This window comes from Elephas maximus, chromosome X (genome assembly GCF_024166365.1).
Source record: "Elephas maximus indicus isolate mEleMax1 chromosome X, mEleMax1 primary haplotype, whole genome shotgun sequence".
NCBI classification, from domain to species: domain Eukaryota; kingdom Metazoa; phylum Chordata; class Mammalia; order Proboscidea; family Elephantidae; genus Elephas; species Elephas maximus.
Window position 1 is genome coordinate 81,843,818 of NC_064846.1, and position 14,479 is coordinate 81,858,296.

General features: G+C 35.4%; 1 protein-coding gene across 2 annotated transcripts in view; it reads left to right on the top strand.

The window, feature by feature from the left end:
• Positions 1-14,479, top strand: part of RPS6KA6 (ribosomal protein S6 kinase A6) — a 161,393-nt gene that overhangs the window by 81,672 nt on the left and 65,242 nt on the right. For both annotated transcript variants that reach the window (XM_049872377.1, XM_049872378.1), the window contains exons 7-8: positions 12,473-12,579; positions 12,878-12,915. In XM_049872377.1, coding sequence (XP_049728334.1) covers positions 12,473-12,579; positions 12,878-12,915 — 145 coding nt within the window. The remainder of the gene's footprint in view (positions 1-12,472; positions 12,580-12,877; positions 12,916-14,479) is intronic.

Sequence of the window (14,479 nt, forward strand, 5' to 3'; positions counted from 1 at the left end):
CCATTGCCACACTTCATTTGCCGTGAAGTGGGTTCCATGATCCGAGGCAATGCTGTATGGAATACCATGATGGTGGATAAGGTGTTCTGTAAGTCCACAGATGGTAGTTTTGCAGAAGTATTACAGGTAGGGAAGGCAAATCCATATCTAGTGTGTCTATTCCAGTAAGAACAAAACACTACCCCGTCTAGGCTGGAAGTGGACCAGTGTAATCAACCTGTTACCACATTGCCGACTGATCGCCCCGGGTAATATTGCCGTGTTGAGGAATCAGTGTTGGTTTCTTCTGCTGGTACATTGGGCACTCAGCAGTGGCTGTAGTCAGGTCAGCTGTGGTGAGTGGAAGTCCATGTTGCTGAGCCCATGCATAACCTCCATCCCTACCACTATGGCCACTTTGTTCATGAGCCCATGGGGCAAGACCAGGAGTGACTGGGGGAAAGAAGCTGATTGGTATCCACAGAACACGTCATCCTATCCACTCGATTGTTAAAATACCCCTCTGCTGAGGACACCCTTTGGTGAGCATTATGGGACACAAATAACTTTACATTTTTTGCTCATTCAGAGAAGTGTATCCACATATCTCTTCCCCAGACCTCCTTGTCACCAATTTTTCCACCGTGTTCCTTCCATGGCCACAGCATAAGAATTGATATATACTCATACCTCTGGCAATTTCTCTTTCCAATTGAAATGAATAACCAGGTGCACTGCTTGAAGTTCTTACCACTATGAGGATTGCCCTTCACCCCTGTCCTTCAGGAAAGTCCCAGAAAGGGGCTTGGTGCTGTAGTGTTCACTTTTGAGTGGTGCCTGCATATCGCAGACAACCATCTGTAAACCAGGCCTGAGTTTTCTTTTCCTCAGTAAACTGATTTTAGGGAACTCCCCATGAAGCTATAGGTACAGGCTGGGAGAGAGAAGGTAATGTAACAGGAGTGGGGACGATGGGCTTTTGGGACACTTCCATATATAATTTTTTTTTTTTTGCCTTCAGTGCCTGCTCTAGACCAATCTTATATATACCACTTCCATTTGATGATGGAGTGTTGCTGTGCACATCCAAATTTATGACTTTGTGGATAAGACAACATTCAGTTCATGATGGCTAGCTCAGGTTGCATGGTAACTTGGTGGCCCATTGTTAAGGATTCAGTTTCTACTAACGGCCAGTAGCAAAACAGAAGTTGTTTCTCAAAAGGAGAGTAATTATCTGCAGAGGATGGCAGGGTGTTGCCCCAAAATCCTAAGGTTCAGTGCAGTGATTCGCCAGTAGGGCCTGCCAAAGACTCCAAACAGCATCTCTATCCACCACTGACATTTCAAGCACCATTGGATATGCCAGATCATGTGGCCCTAGTGATACAGCAGCTTGCGTGGCAGCCCAGACCTATTGTAGAGCCTTCTCTTATATTTACCCCACTCAAAACTAGCAGCTTTCTGGGCCACTCGGTAAATGGGATGGAGTAGCACACCCAGTGAGGAATATGTTACCTCCAAAATCCAAAGAGGCACACTAGGTGGTGTGCCTCCTTTTTTGTTGTAGAAGGGGCCAGAATCAACAATTTATTCTTCACCTTAGAAGGGATATCTCAACATGCCCCAAACCACTGGATGCCTAGAAATTTCACTGAGGTGGAAGGTCCCTAAGTTTTTGTTGTGTTTGTTTCCCACCCTCAGGCATGCAGGTGTCTTACCAGTATGTCTAGAGTAGTGGCTACTTCTTGCTTACTAGGTCCAATCAGCATGATGCTATGAAAGTAAAGTAGTAGTGTGATGTCTTGTGGAAAGGAAAGGTCCCTGCAGATTAAATTATAACATAGGGATGGAGCATTGATATGCCTCTGTGGTAGGACAGTGAAAGTGTATTACTGGCCTTGCCAGCTGAAGGAAAACTGCTTCTGGTGGTCTTTACTAACAGGAATCTAGAAAAAAAAAATATTAACTAGATCAGTAGCAGCATACCAGGTACCAGGAGACCTGTTAATTTTCTTTATCAATGAAACCACATCTGGAACAGCTGCAACTGAAGTCACCACCTGGTTAAGTTTACGATAATCCAGTGTCACTCTATAAGATCCATTTGTTTTCTACACAGGCCAGATAGGCGTGCTGAGTAGGTATGTAGAAGAAATCACAACCCCTTCGTGCTTGAAGTCCTTAATGGTGGCACTAATCTCTGCAGTCCCTCCAGGAATACGGGATTGCTTTTGGTTTACTATTTTCCTAAGTAGTGGCTTCCACCTGGTCTTTGCTACCGTAATAGCCTTCACTCCATATGCCAGGGAACCAATGTGGGAATGCTGCTGTTTGCTGATTGTCTATTTTAATTATGTATTGTGGAGCTGGGGAAATCACTACAGGATGGGTTCAGGGAACCACTGGACCCACTGTCCAAGGGACCTGAACTTAAAACTCCATTGATCACCTGATGTTGGCAATGTGTGTCTTCTCTCTTATTGTCCTGCTTAACCTAACTAGAAGTTTATGAATTCTGTTGTTCTTCTCAAAGAATCAGCTTTGGTTTTTTGGTTTGTTGATTTTTCTCTATTACATTTCCTTTTTTTTCTTTTCTTTTTTTTTATTGTACTTTAGATGAAAGTTTACCAGCAAACTAGTTTTTAGTTTATTGATATACATATTGTTTTCTGACATTGGTTGCCAACCCCACGACATGTCAAGACTCTCCCCTTCTCGACCTTAAGTTCCCCATTACTAGCTTTCCTGTCCCCTCTTGCCTTCTTGTCCTTGTCCCTGAGCTGGTGTGCCCATTTAGTATCATTTTGTTTTATAGGCCTGTCTAATCTTTGGCTGAAAGGTGACCCTCAGGAGTGACTTCAATACCGAGTTAAAAGGGTCCCTGGGAGCCTATTGTATTTCTGTTTTATATTTCATTATTTTCACCTTTGGGTGTTATTATTTCCTTTCTTCTCCTTCCTTTGGAGCACTGGTGGCACAGTTGTTAGGAGCTTGGGTGCTAACCAAAAGGTTGGCAGTTTGAATCCACCAGCCACTCCTTGGAAACCCTATGGATCAGTTCTTCTTTGTCCTATATGGTCGCTATGAGTTGGTATCAACTTAACAGCAATGGGATTTTTTTTTTTTTTGGTTCTCTTTACTTTGGATTTCACTTGCTTTTTGTTTTTGGTTTCTTGAAGTAGAGGCCAAAATTATTGATTTGAGAGCTCTTCTTTTCTAATGTAAGTGTTTAGTGTTATAAAATTTCCCTGTGAGTACTGTTTTTAATTAGTGTTGGCTTGATATATCTTTTTCCATCAGTTTACTTTAACCTGTTTGTGTCTTTATATTTAAAGTATCTTAGGCAGCATATAGTTGCCTTTCCTTTTTATCAAATCTGAAAATCTGTGCTTTTTCATTGTTGTGTTAGACTTTTTACATTTAATGTGATTATTGATAGAGTTGGGTTTAAATCTGCCATCTTGCTGTTTGCTTTCTATGTGTTTCAGCTATTCTTTGTCCTTTTTTTTACCTTCTTTACAGTTTATTATTTTTATAATATTTTCTATATGTTGATGGATTGTCACATATAACATTTTGTTGTGTTATTTTAGTAATTGTTTTAGGGTTTCTAGCATAAATCTTTAACTCTGAGGTCAGCAGACTGTGGCCCGTAGGCCAAATCTAGCCAGTCACCTGTTATGTTAATAATGTTTTATTGGAACACAGCTACACCCATTTACCATTTGTACTTCAGTGGCAAAGTTGTGTAGTTGCAGCAGGGGTATAAAGCTTGGAAACCTGAAAATATTTACTATTTGGCCCTTTATGTAAAAAGTTCACTGGCCCATGTTTTAACTCATCCCTGTCTATTTTCAGGTGATAACTATACTACTTCATGTGTAATATAACAACTTTACAGCCGTACACTTGAATTTCTCACTCCCCTGCCTTTGTGCTTTTCTTGTATTGCATTTTGTGATACATTATTATTTTTGCTTTAAGTAGTCAGTTATCTTTTAAAGAGATTCAAATAATAAAGTCTTTTATATCCATATTTGTAGTATCATTTTCTTCTGCTTAAAGGACTTCCTTTAACATTTCTTATTAGACAGCTCTGATGTGATCAGTTCTTTTTTTTGGTCTGCAGAAGTCTTTATTTTGTTTCTGCTTTTGAAAGTTATTTTCATTGGATAAAGAATTCTAAGTTGACAATTCTTTTCTTTCAGTACTTTAATGATGTTGCCTCACTGTCTTCTCACTTGCATTGTGTGTATTAAAATCTACTGTCTTTTGTCTTTGTTCCTCTGTAAACAATGTGTCTTAATGTCTTTGCCTTCTTTTAAGGTTTTCTCTTTATCACTGGATTTAAGCAATTTGATTGTGATCCCTTTGGTATAGTCTTCTTTGTGTTTCATGTGTTTGGGATTCATTGAATATCTTAGAACGTGAGCTTATAGTTTTCATCAAATATGGAAAATTTACTTCCATTATTTCTTCAAATATTTTTCTATCCCTTTCTTCTCATTACCAGTCTTAAATATATATGTATGTATCTATACATATGTGTGTGTATAGATACATATATATATATATATATATATATATATATATATATATATATATATATATATATTTAAGACTGGTAATAAGAAGAAAGAAAGGGAGGGACAGAAAAAATATCTGAAGAAATAGCGGAAGTAAATTTTCCATATTTGTATTACATATGGATATATATACATATTTTCCATATATGTATCTATACGTGTGTGTGTGTACAGATACATATATATATATATATATATATATGTATGTATATATATTTTAAGACTGGTAATGAGACGAAAGAAAGGGAGGGACAGAAAAAATATTTGAAGAAATAACAGAAGTAAATATTCCATATTTGATGAAAACTGTAAGCTCATGGTTCCAAGATATTCAATGAATCCCAAACACACGAAACACAAAGAAGACTATACCAAAGGGATCATAATCAAATTGCTTAAATCCAATGATAAAGAGAAAACCTTAAAAGAAGGCAAAGACAGTAATATATATGTATATATACAGTTATTAGGTGCCATCAAGTTGGTTTTGACTCATAGCGACCCAGTGTACAACAGTAGAAAACACTGCCTGGTCCTGCACCATCCTCACAATCTTTGCTATGTTTGAGTCCATTATTGCAGCCACTGTGTTGGTCCATCTCATTTAGGGCTTCCTCTTTTTTGCTGACACTCTGCTTTACCAAGATGATGTCCTTCTCCGGGAACTAGTCCCCCTAATAACATGTCCAAAGTAAGTGAGACAAAGTCTCCCCATCCTCGGTTCTAAGGAGCATTCTGGCTGTACTTCCTCCAAGACAGATTTGTTCATTCTTCTGGCAGTCCATGGTATATTCAATATTCTTTGCCAACACCATAATTCAAATGAACCAATTCTCATATGAAAAAGAGGAAACCCCTCAATGAGATGGACTGACCGTGACTGGAACAGTGGGCTCAAACATAGCAAAGATCATGAAGATGGTGCAGGACCAGGCAGTATTTTGTACTGTTGTACATGGAGTGTGTATACACACACACACACACACACACACACACACACACACGTATGATAAACGTATGACTTCTTAAAGTTGTCTCATGGTTCGCTGATAAACTGGTAATGTTTTTTTCAGGGCTTTCTTTTTTTTTTTTTTTGGATAATTTCAATTATCTCATTATGTTCACTAAATTACTACAATATCCAATCTTTCTTTAATCCATTCCATTACATATTTATTTACAGACATTGTAGGTTTCATCTCTAGAAGATGATTTGCCACTTGTTTTTACTTCTTCCTTGTGTCCACTTAGCATGCTAAATCTTTCCTCTACTTGAACATATGGGATACAGTTATAATAAATTTTAAAATGTCCTTTTCTACTCATTCTATCATTTTTGTCATTTCTGGGTTGACTGAGATTAATTAACTTCTCATTGTAGGTCTTACTTTCTCACCTCTTTGCATGCATGGTAATTTTTATTAGATGGCAGATACTGTGAATTTAATTTTTTTTTTTTTGCATGCTAGCTGTAGTATTGAGCTTTGTTCTAGGATGTGATTCAGTTTCTTAGAAACATCTTGATCTTTTTGGTTTGTTATGTAGGTTTGTTATGTGGGACCGGAACAGCATTTAGTTTAGGGTTAAATTTTCCTCAATACTATAGCATGACCCTTCTGAGTACTCTAACAAACACACTATGAGCTATGAGCTTTTTACTTTAGCTTTTGGAAAGTGGGCCTATTGTGGCCCTTTGTGAACTCTGTGGATTCATTCTTTCCTTTTCTTCTTTTTTTCATTATGGTAAGTTTATGTGGAAAAAATATATGTCATTTTAACATTTCTTACACATACAATTCAGTGACATTAATTATATCCATCATACTGTTCAGTCATCACCATTATCCATTTCCAAACCTTTCTGTTACCTCTAACAGAAGCTCAGTGCCCCCTAATCAGTGAGTCCCTCTTTCCCACTCCTTGCTACCCATTCTTGGTAACTACTAATGAAATTTGGTTTGTATATACTTTTCTATTCCAGATAGTTCATATAAGTGGGATCGTCTTAATATCTGTCCTTTTGTGACTGATTTATTTCACTAGGCATAATGCTTTTAAGGTTCAATCTGTGTTGTAGCGTGTACCAGGGCTTCATTTCTCTTTATGACTAATATTCCATTATTGTATGTACCACATTTTGTTTATCCTTTCATCTGTTCATGGACATTTAGGCTCTTCCTATCTTTTAACTATTGTGAATAGCGCTACAGTGAACACTGGTATACAAATGTCAATTTATGTTTCTGCTTTCAGTTTTTTGGGGTATGTACTTAGTGGTGGGATTGCTGAATCATATGGCAATTCTGTATTTAACTTTTTGAGGAACTGCCAAACTGCTTTCCAAACTGCTTTTCCAAAGTGGTTGTACCTTTTTACAATCCCACCAGCAATGGATGAGGGGTCTGAATTCTCCATATCTTCACCAACATCTGTTGTTTTCTTTTTTTTTTTTTTTTTTAATCCTGGCCATTTTAGAGGGTCATTGTTTCTTTTAATCCTTTTGGATTGCTCTTTTCCTGAACTCAAGTAGTTTCCTCAGATCCATACTTGGCAGTTCTTTGATTGAATGACAGACATTGTGAAATTTATCTTTTTAGGTATTCAAAATATTTTTTCCTATAAATATTGCTGAGTTTTGTTCTAGAATGTGGTTAAGTAACATGTTAATAGTTTGACACTTTCAGGTATTTCTTTTAAATTTTGTTAGACTGGAACAGAGGAGCATTTCGCTGAAGGTTAATTTTGCTCCACTAACTGATGCAAAACCCTTCTAAATACTCTATCTGATGCCCTGTGAATTATGAGGATTTCTGCTCTGCCTGGTAGGAATAGGAACTATTCCTGGCCTTGTGTTAGTTTCATGGATTATTCCCTCAAATCCTTTCAGTTGGTTCTTTTCTAGGTTGTAGGTATTTTATTCACTCACATGCACTGAGCATTGCTTTACTGAATACTTTAGGGGAACTGTTTAGTTATCGCCAGAGTTCTCTTTCTGTGCAATTCTCTCTTCTCTGGTACTCTATCACCAGACTTTCAGCTGTGTCTCTTCAACTCAGGAAGTCTTCTGGGCTACACATGACTCAGCCCTGTTTTTACTGCTGGGTAGAAACTCTTTCCAGGTAGTAAGCTAAGGCAGTTGTAGGGCTCACCTCATTTGTTTCACTGTCCTTTGTTGCCTGATGTCTCCTGTCTTGAAAAGTGTTATTTCATGTATTTTGTCCTGTGTTTTAGTTGTTTCAGGTGGGAGATTAAATCATGTCTCCATTTATTCCATTTTGTCTCAAAGTGGTAGTATGGGTGGGAGTAGCATTTTAATTGGGTAAGAGGGGTTCAACATCTTCTAGAATTTAAAATTGTAAGTGTGGGGAACTATTGTTGAATCCCAGAACTCTGGAACTTGCTATGAAAAGGAACAGTATGGTTCTGGGATGCTAGTCAGTGCTTAAGTGGCTAAGGTCTCTGGCTTATATCTGTCTACCTCCAGTGCAGAATGTGCCATGCATGAGCATAGACTGTGATCTTGGTATATTGTTCACTGTAGAACAGAATTCAGTGTGTGGTAGGGTATATCTAGAACCCTTCCAAGGAATGTCTTTAAAGGGCCTTTTTTTAAAAGCTGATCTCAAGGCATAGAGGGACAACAGTTAAACAAGGCTGCAACATTCATGATTTCTTATGTTAGATTCTAAAAGTGTCAAGAATGTGTTTGAGAAATGCTTACTTGTAGTCATTTCTAATTTTTTTTTAAACTCTTCAGACCTCCATTCTCGATGTGGGACTATCTAAACCCATACTAGCACAGAGATGCAGTCAGTAAGTTTTGATTCCTAAATCTGGAATATTAGGTAAGAGCAAGCATTTTAAATGCATTTCCCAAAAGACAAAATTAGTATATTTGTCAAACAGACTTTTAAAAAATTTATATAAAGGTTACTTCTATAGATAGCCTTTTAATAAGTAGTTGTTTGTTATATACTTCACTTGTTTGTAAAAAAATTATTTTTGAAGGATCCAAAATGAGGGCTTATTCTTTATGCCTTAGAAAAAAGACTTTAAAAGTATATTTTTTTGTGTTAAAGATTCATAATACATGTGAGATATATATATATATATTTCCTCACAGGACAAAATATATGACATACCACAAGACATTGGACATCATATATATGTATGTGTGTGCATGTGTATGTATACATATACACACATATTTTAAAGTGAAAAGTACCTACCTAAATTTCTCTCCCCTATTATACACAAATGCATGTACCTCTTAAGCCATGACTTACTTTGCTAATACCAAGAAAATATAGTGGTTGATTATTGCTGTGAAGCTGTCAGTTCTTCCAGAGTGACCCTTATAGGCTTAACAAAATTACAAAGAAAGTCCTAATAGGAAGTTTTGTTTGTTTGGAATTGACACTGATTTTACAGTTTATATAGGAAAGTGAGAAGAACTAAGAAACTTTGAAAGATGCAAACACCCTACCCTTGCCCAAAAATCGATTACTGTCAAGTTGATTCCAACTAATAGAGACCCTATAAGACAGAGTAGAGCTGCCCCATAGGATTTCCAAGGCTGTAATTTTACAGAAACAGATTGTCACATCTTCCTGCCATGGAGCAACTGGTGGGTTTAAACTGCCAACCTTTCAGTTATAAGTCAAGTGCTTAACCACTGCACTACCAGGGCTCCTACGCTTGCCCTACTACTTGTTTAAAAAAAAATAGGACTTTATAAAGTGGATATCAGCAAAATACCATAGTATCAACACAAGATTAGACACATATTTTATGGCTCACAAATATACTGGCATATATGACTTAACATATATTATTATGGTAAAGGAAAAATCACAACTCAGTCATGAAGAGATTGATCAATAAATAGAACTCAAGAAATTGTCTAGATATTTCAGAAAAAAATAATTTTAAAGTGTCATCTCTACCGTATATGAAAATAAATTTCACTTACATTAAAGAGTTAAATCTTGAAAAAAACTATCCTATAAGAAAATATAGCTCAATTGACTACTGGGAAAATATTTTCAACTAATATGATGGAGAACTGACATTTTTAATATTTAAAAAGCTTGTACCAGTTGAAAAAACAGTAAGTCAGTAATATAAAATAGGAAAAATAATTACTGGATAATTGATGGAAAAAAATAGAATGTCCAGGTGATATTAAAACAATGTTCAGTTTAAGAATTAAAATTTAAAAATAAAACAAGATTGGTGCCTTTTTATATCAAATTTGAAAAGTTTTTTAAAGGTTAACATTCAATGCTGTTATGGATGTGGTAAGACAAATGCTTTCATAACTGCTGATGGGAGTAAAAATTATTGTAATCTTTTTGGAAAATAAATTTTTGCTATAGATGTCAAGAACCTTTATGATGATTTGTGCTCCTTGACCCAGTATTTTCTGTTCTATTTCTAAAGATTTTATTCTGACGAAAAACCGTAAATATCAGTAAAGTTTTATGCATATCACAGAGTTATTTAAAATAGTGAAAAACTGAAACTGGCCTAAACATCCAGAAGGGGATATGTTTAGATAAATTATGGTCAATAAGTATGGTTGATATTGTGCAGCTGTTCAAAGCAGTGTTTATAAATAAGTTTCAAAGATATGGGAAAATGCTTATGATGTAATATTAAGTGGGGAGGAAAGGAGGCCACTAAATAGGATATACAGTATGACCTCAACTCTGTTAAAACATGCGCGTGCGCGCACACATACATATACATAAATGAACAATTTGAAGGACAAAGGTTAGCGGTGCTTATTTTAGGGTACTGGAATTTTTGATGATTTTTATTTTTTAGGGGAGGGGATTTATGGGTAGGATGAGTAATGATTCATTATTGAGAATGAACCTAAAGCTTCAAAAAAAGTTTTGAATAGCATATGGCAGAAGGGGTTTCTGGGGAAGAAGTAGTTCTTATGGACAAGTACAAAACAAAACCAAAGCAGTTACCGTCAAGTCAGTTCCAACTCATGGTGACCCCGTATGTGTCAGAGTAGAACTGTGTCTTATAGAGTTCTTAGTGGGTGAGATTTCCGAAGTAGATTGCCAGACCTTTCATTTGAGGTACCTATGGGTAGAATTGAGCCTCAATCCTTTCAGCTAGCAGCCAAGCACAACATGCAGAGACTCCAGGGACAAGTATAACTGAGTTCATATCCTGGGTCTGCTTCTTAATATCCTATATTTTTGAGCAAGTTACTTAACCACTCTGAATTTGTTTCCAGATATGTGAAATGGTGATAATATCTACTTTATAGGGGTATTTGGAAGATTATAACATAATGAATGTAAAGTGCCTGGCACATAATGGCTACTTAGTAAGTTTTTTCTTTGCCTCTTTCATGAGTCAACTTCATGACAAGAGGATAGGTTTCCCATAAACTGTGACCTAGGCAAAGTTTCTTCCTTAGTTTAGAATTTCAAAAGCTTTTTATTTACTTTTTTTTTTTAAATGTGCTAGGTCTCAGTGGACATTTTGATTATCCTTCCTCAGAAGTTAAATAAGAAATGTTTTTGTTCTTAATAAAGTCTAAATGAAAATAATGTTCTTATACTTTTACCATTATTATACTCAAAATAACTTTCCTGAAACTTAGATAATGAACAATCTTTGTTTTTCTATAGATCTCTTTTAAAAGTAGATGGGATATGGAAAGTTATCTTTACTTATGCTCTGCAGTTTTATTAATAGCCTGAATCTGTAGTGTATAATGCAGCAAACATGACTCCACATGGGCAGGTGGGCTGGAAGATTTTTATGGTATTTGATTCAGGTTTTGAGCCTTCTTAATAATCAAGGGGGTTCAATTCTTTAATGAAAATAACTAATTTCTAGAAAAATGTTTTTGCCAATCTGAATCCCTTAAAAAATCTTAAAAATTACACCTAATGATTGAGTAGTACCCAATGGTGTGTGTAAATTAACACTCATTTATGAAATGGATATGGGCATAAACCTGTAATAATAATAACTCATAATTGCACGCATAGCATTTCACAGATTACAAAGCTCCCTCCCCCTGCCCCCTCAGTAATCTAGTTTGATTCTCACAACAGCCTTGTTAGGAAGATATAGCAGATGCTATTTGTTTTTATTGTCCCTATTGTACAGATTTAGAAACTGAGACTCAGAGGGCTACGTAACTTGTCTAAGGTTACAGTGCTACTTTTGACTCCCAAGTTCAGTGCTCTTTTCATTTCATCATAGCAGCTCAACTCTCAGGTACAAAAAGGTTGAGAAATAAAGTGCCATTGAACGCATGTACTTCACTAACAGAAGAGGCCTGGAACTACCCCTGAGGTCAGAAATGGGTTTAGAATTGTGTGTAGTACTAGGATTACTAATTTAACAACTTATATTGGTATATTAGAAGCTTTGAGTTAGTAGAGCTGCTAAAAGTGAAATTTGTAAGAAGTGATCATAGACGGTGAAAGAGAAAACAGTAGAAATAGTGAAATTATCAGCTCTAAAACAAAATGTTCTATATACTTCAAATATATAGAACGTCACTATATTTCAGCACAGTACTAAAATCTATATTGGTTTTATGACACTGAGTCATTAAAAAAAGGTAAATCCTTTACAGTGCATTCAGTATAAGAAGGTCTGCAGACTGCGTAATGTTTAGGAAGATTTATATTAAAATGGTTAATGTCGAAGAGATGGATTCTTAATGAAGTTAGTTTCATCTGTCTAGAAATCTTACTTCTCTGGTACACCCTGTAGTTATGCCAGCAAATAATAATGTATTTTGCGTATTTTCTTGTTATTTACCTAGGTTTTATCTATCCACTGGTTTTTAAAGAAGTAAATTTTTAAAATATTCACAATTTGAAAGAAATACCAAATGATAAATTATTATTTCATTCTAGGTTCTGTTTACAGAGGAAGACGTGAAATTCTACCTCGCAGAACTGGCCCTTGCTCTGGATCATCTGCACCAATTAGGAATTGTATATAGAGACCTGAAGCCAGAAAAGTAAAGCTATATTCTCCTTATGTATCCCTGTTGTCTGCACTTCTTTAACTACTTTTGGCATTCTCTATTAAGTCATTTATTTTAAAGATTATTTGAAATTTTATATGAATTATGTAATTATATGAAATTTAGTCAAAACAGTAACCTTCATAATACACCCATCAATTTTAAATTAATTGAAAAATTTCCAGTGTATCAAATAGATATTGACCTATTGTAAGTTTATGATGATTCTTATGTAAATGTTTCACATAAATTATTATATTACATCTTGTTGAATGTGAATTTTGATTTCCAGCATTTTGCTTGATGAAATAGGACATATCAAGTTAACAGGTATGTATATTTTCTTATCATACCTTAAGACCAGTGCTTTATATTTTTCTTTATTTTAATATGTGTTTGTCTAAGGCTATTTTCTTTCTTTCTTGGTTTTGATTTGTATTTTATTTATTGATTTAGTGAACTGAAGTTTGCTTAAAGGTTAGATAAGTCACAATATATTCTAATTGTAATTTTAAATATATATACAATATAGTCACTATTCTAATTAAGAAATGACATTTGGTTTTCTAGGTAAAGTATATCATCTTAGATTTAGTCTAGGCTGAATGATTTATTGTAAGTAGTCATAACGCTTGAAATATAGTGAAATGTAAACTTTTAAACCATGTATTTCACAATCAGAAGTTTATTTTGCTTTTTATTTGTAAATATATTTGTTTTGTTTACTGAGGGTTTACTATGTAAAACACGCTGTGTTAATCCTCACAGCACTCTTATAATAAGTATCCTTATTATACCATTTTGTAAAAAAAATTCTTTATTTTGAAATAATTATAGGCTCACAAGAAGTTGCAAAAATAGTACATAGAGTCTTGTGTACACATTACCCAGCTTCTCCCAATGGTGACATTTTACAAAACTGCAGTGAATTATAAACCAAGGAAATCGATGGGTTCAATACAATTAACTGGACTAAAGACTTTGATTTCACCAGTGTTTGACATAGTCGTTTCTTATATGTCTTTGTGTATAATTCTTTGACATTTCGTCACTTACATAAATTTATATATCATAACCACATCAAGATACAGAACTACTTTACAACCACAGAGGAACTCCCTTGTACTGCCCCTTTATAGTCACACTCTCTCTCCCTTTTCTTAACTCCTGGAAGCCACTTATCTGTTTCACATCTCTATAATCACCATTTTGTGAATGTTATATAAATAGAACCATACAACTGTTGTGCTCCTGGGCATTAATCCTAGAGAAGTGAAAACTTACATTCAAACCAAAACCTGTGCTTAAATGTTCATGGTAACTTTATTTATAATAGCTCAAGACTGGATATGACCCAAAAGTCCTTCAAAGGGTTAATGGTTAAACAAACTGTGGCACATCCATACAATGAAATACTACTCAGCCATAAAAAGGAACAAACTGTTGATGTATCCAAGAACTTGGATGGATCTCAAAGGAATGATGCTGAGAGAAAAAGCCAATCTCAAAAGGCTACATATGCTTTAAATAAATAGTAAATTCTGTATTCCATGATCAGAATGTTAAAAAAGAACTAAAATGAAGATGTGGTCTTTACAGAGAATTTTGGGTGAAAAACAGAAAACCAAACCTGTTGCCATTGAGTCGATTCCGACTCATAGCGACCCTATAGGACAGAGTAGGACTGCCCCACAGGGTTTCCAAGGATCAGCTGGTGGATTTGAGCTGCCAGCCTTTTGGTTAGCAGCTGAATGCTTAACCACTGTGTCACCAGGGCTCCTAAGTTGCTTTAGATTCCTAAGTATATGATTTCAGTGTGAAAATAACATATTAAGCTGCTACCTTGAAAGCTGAAATGTGACAATATTCAAATAAATTTTAGTTAATCTTACTG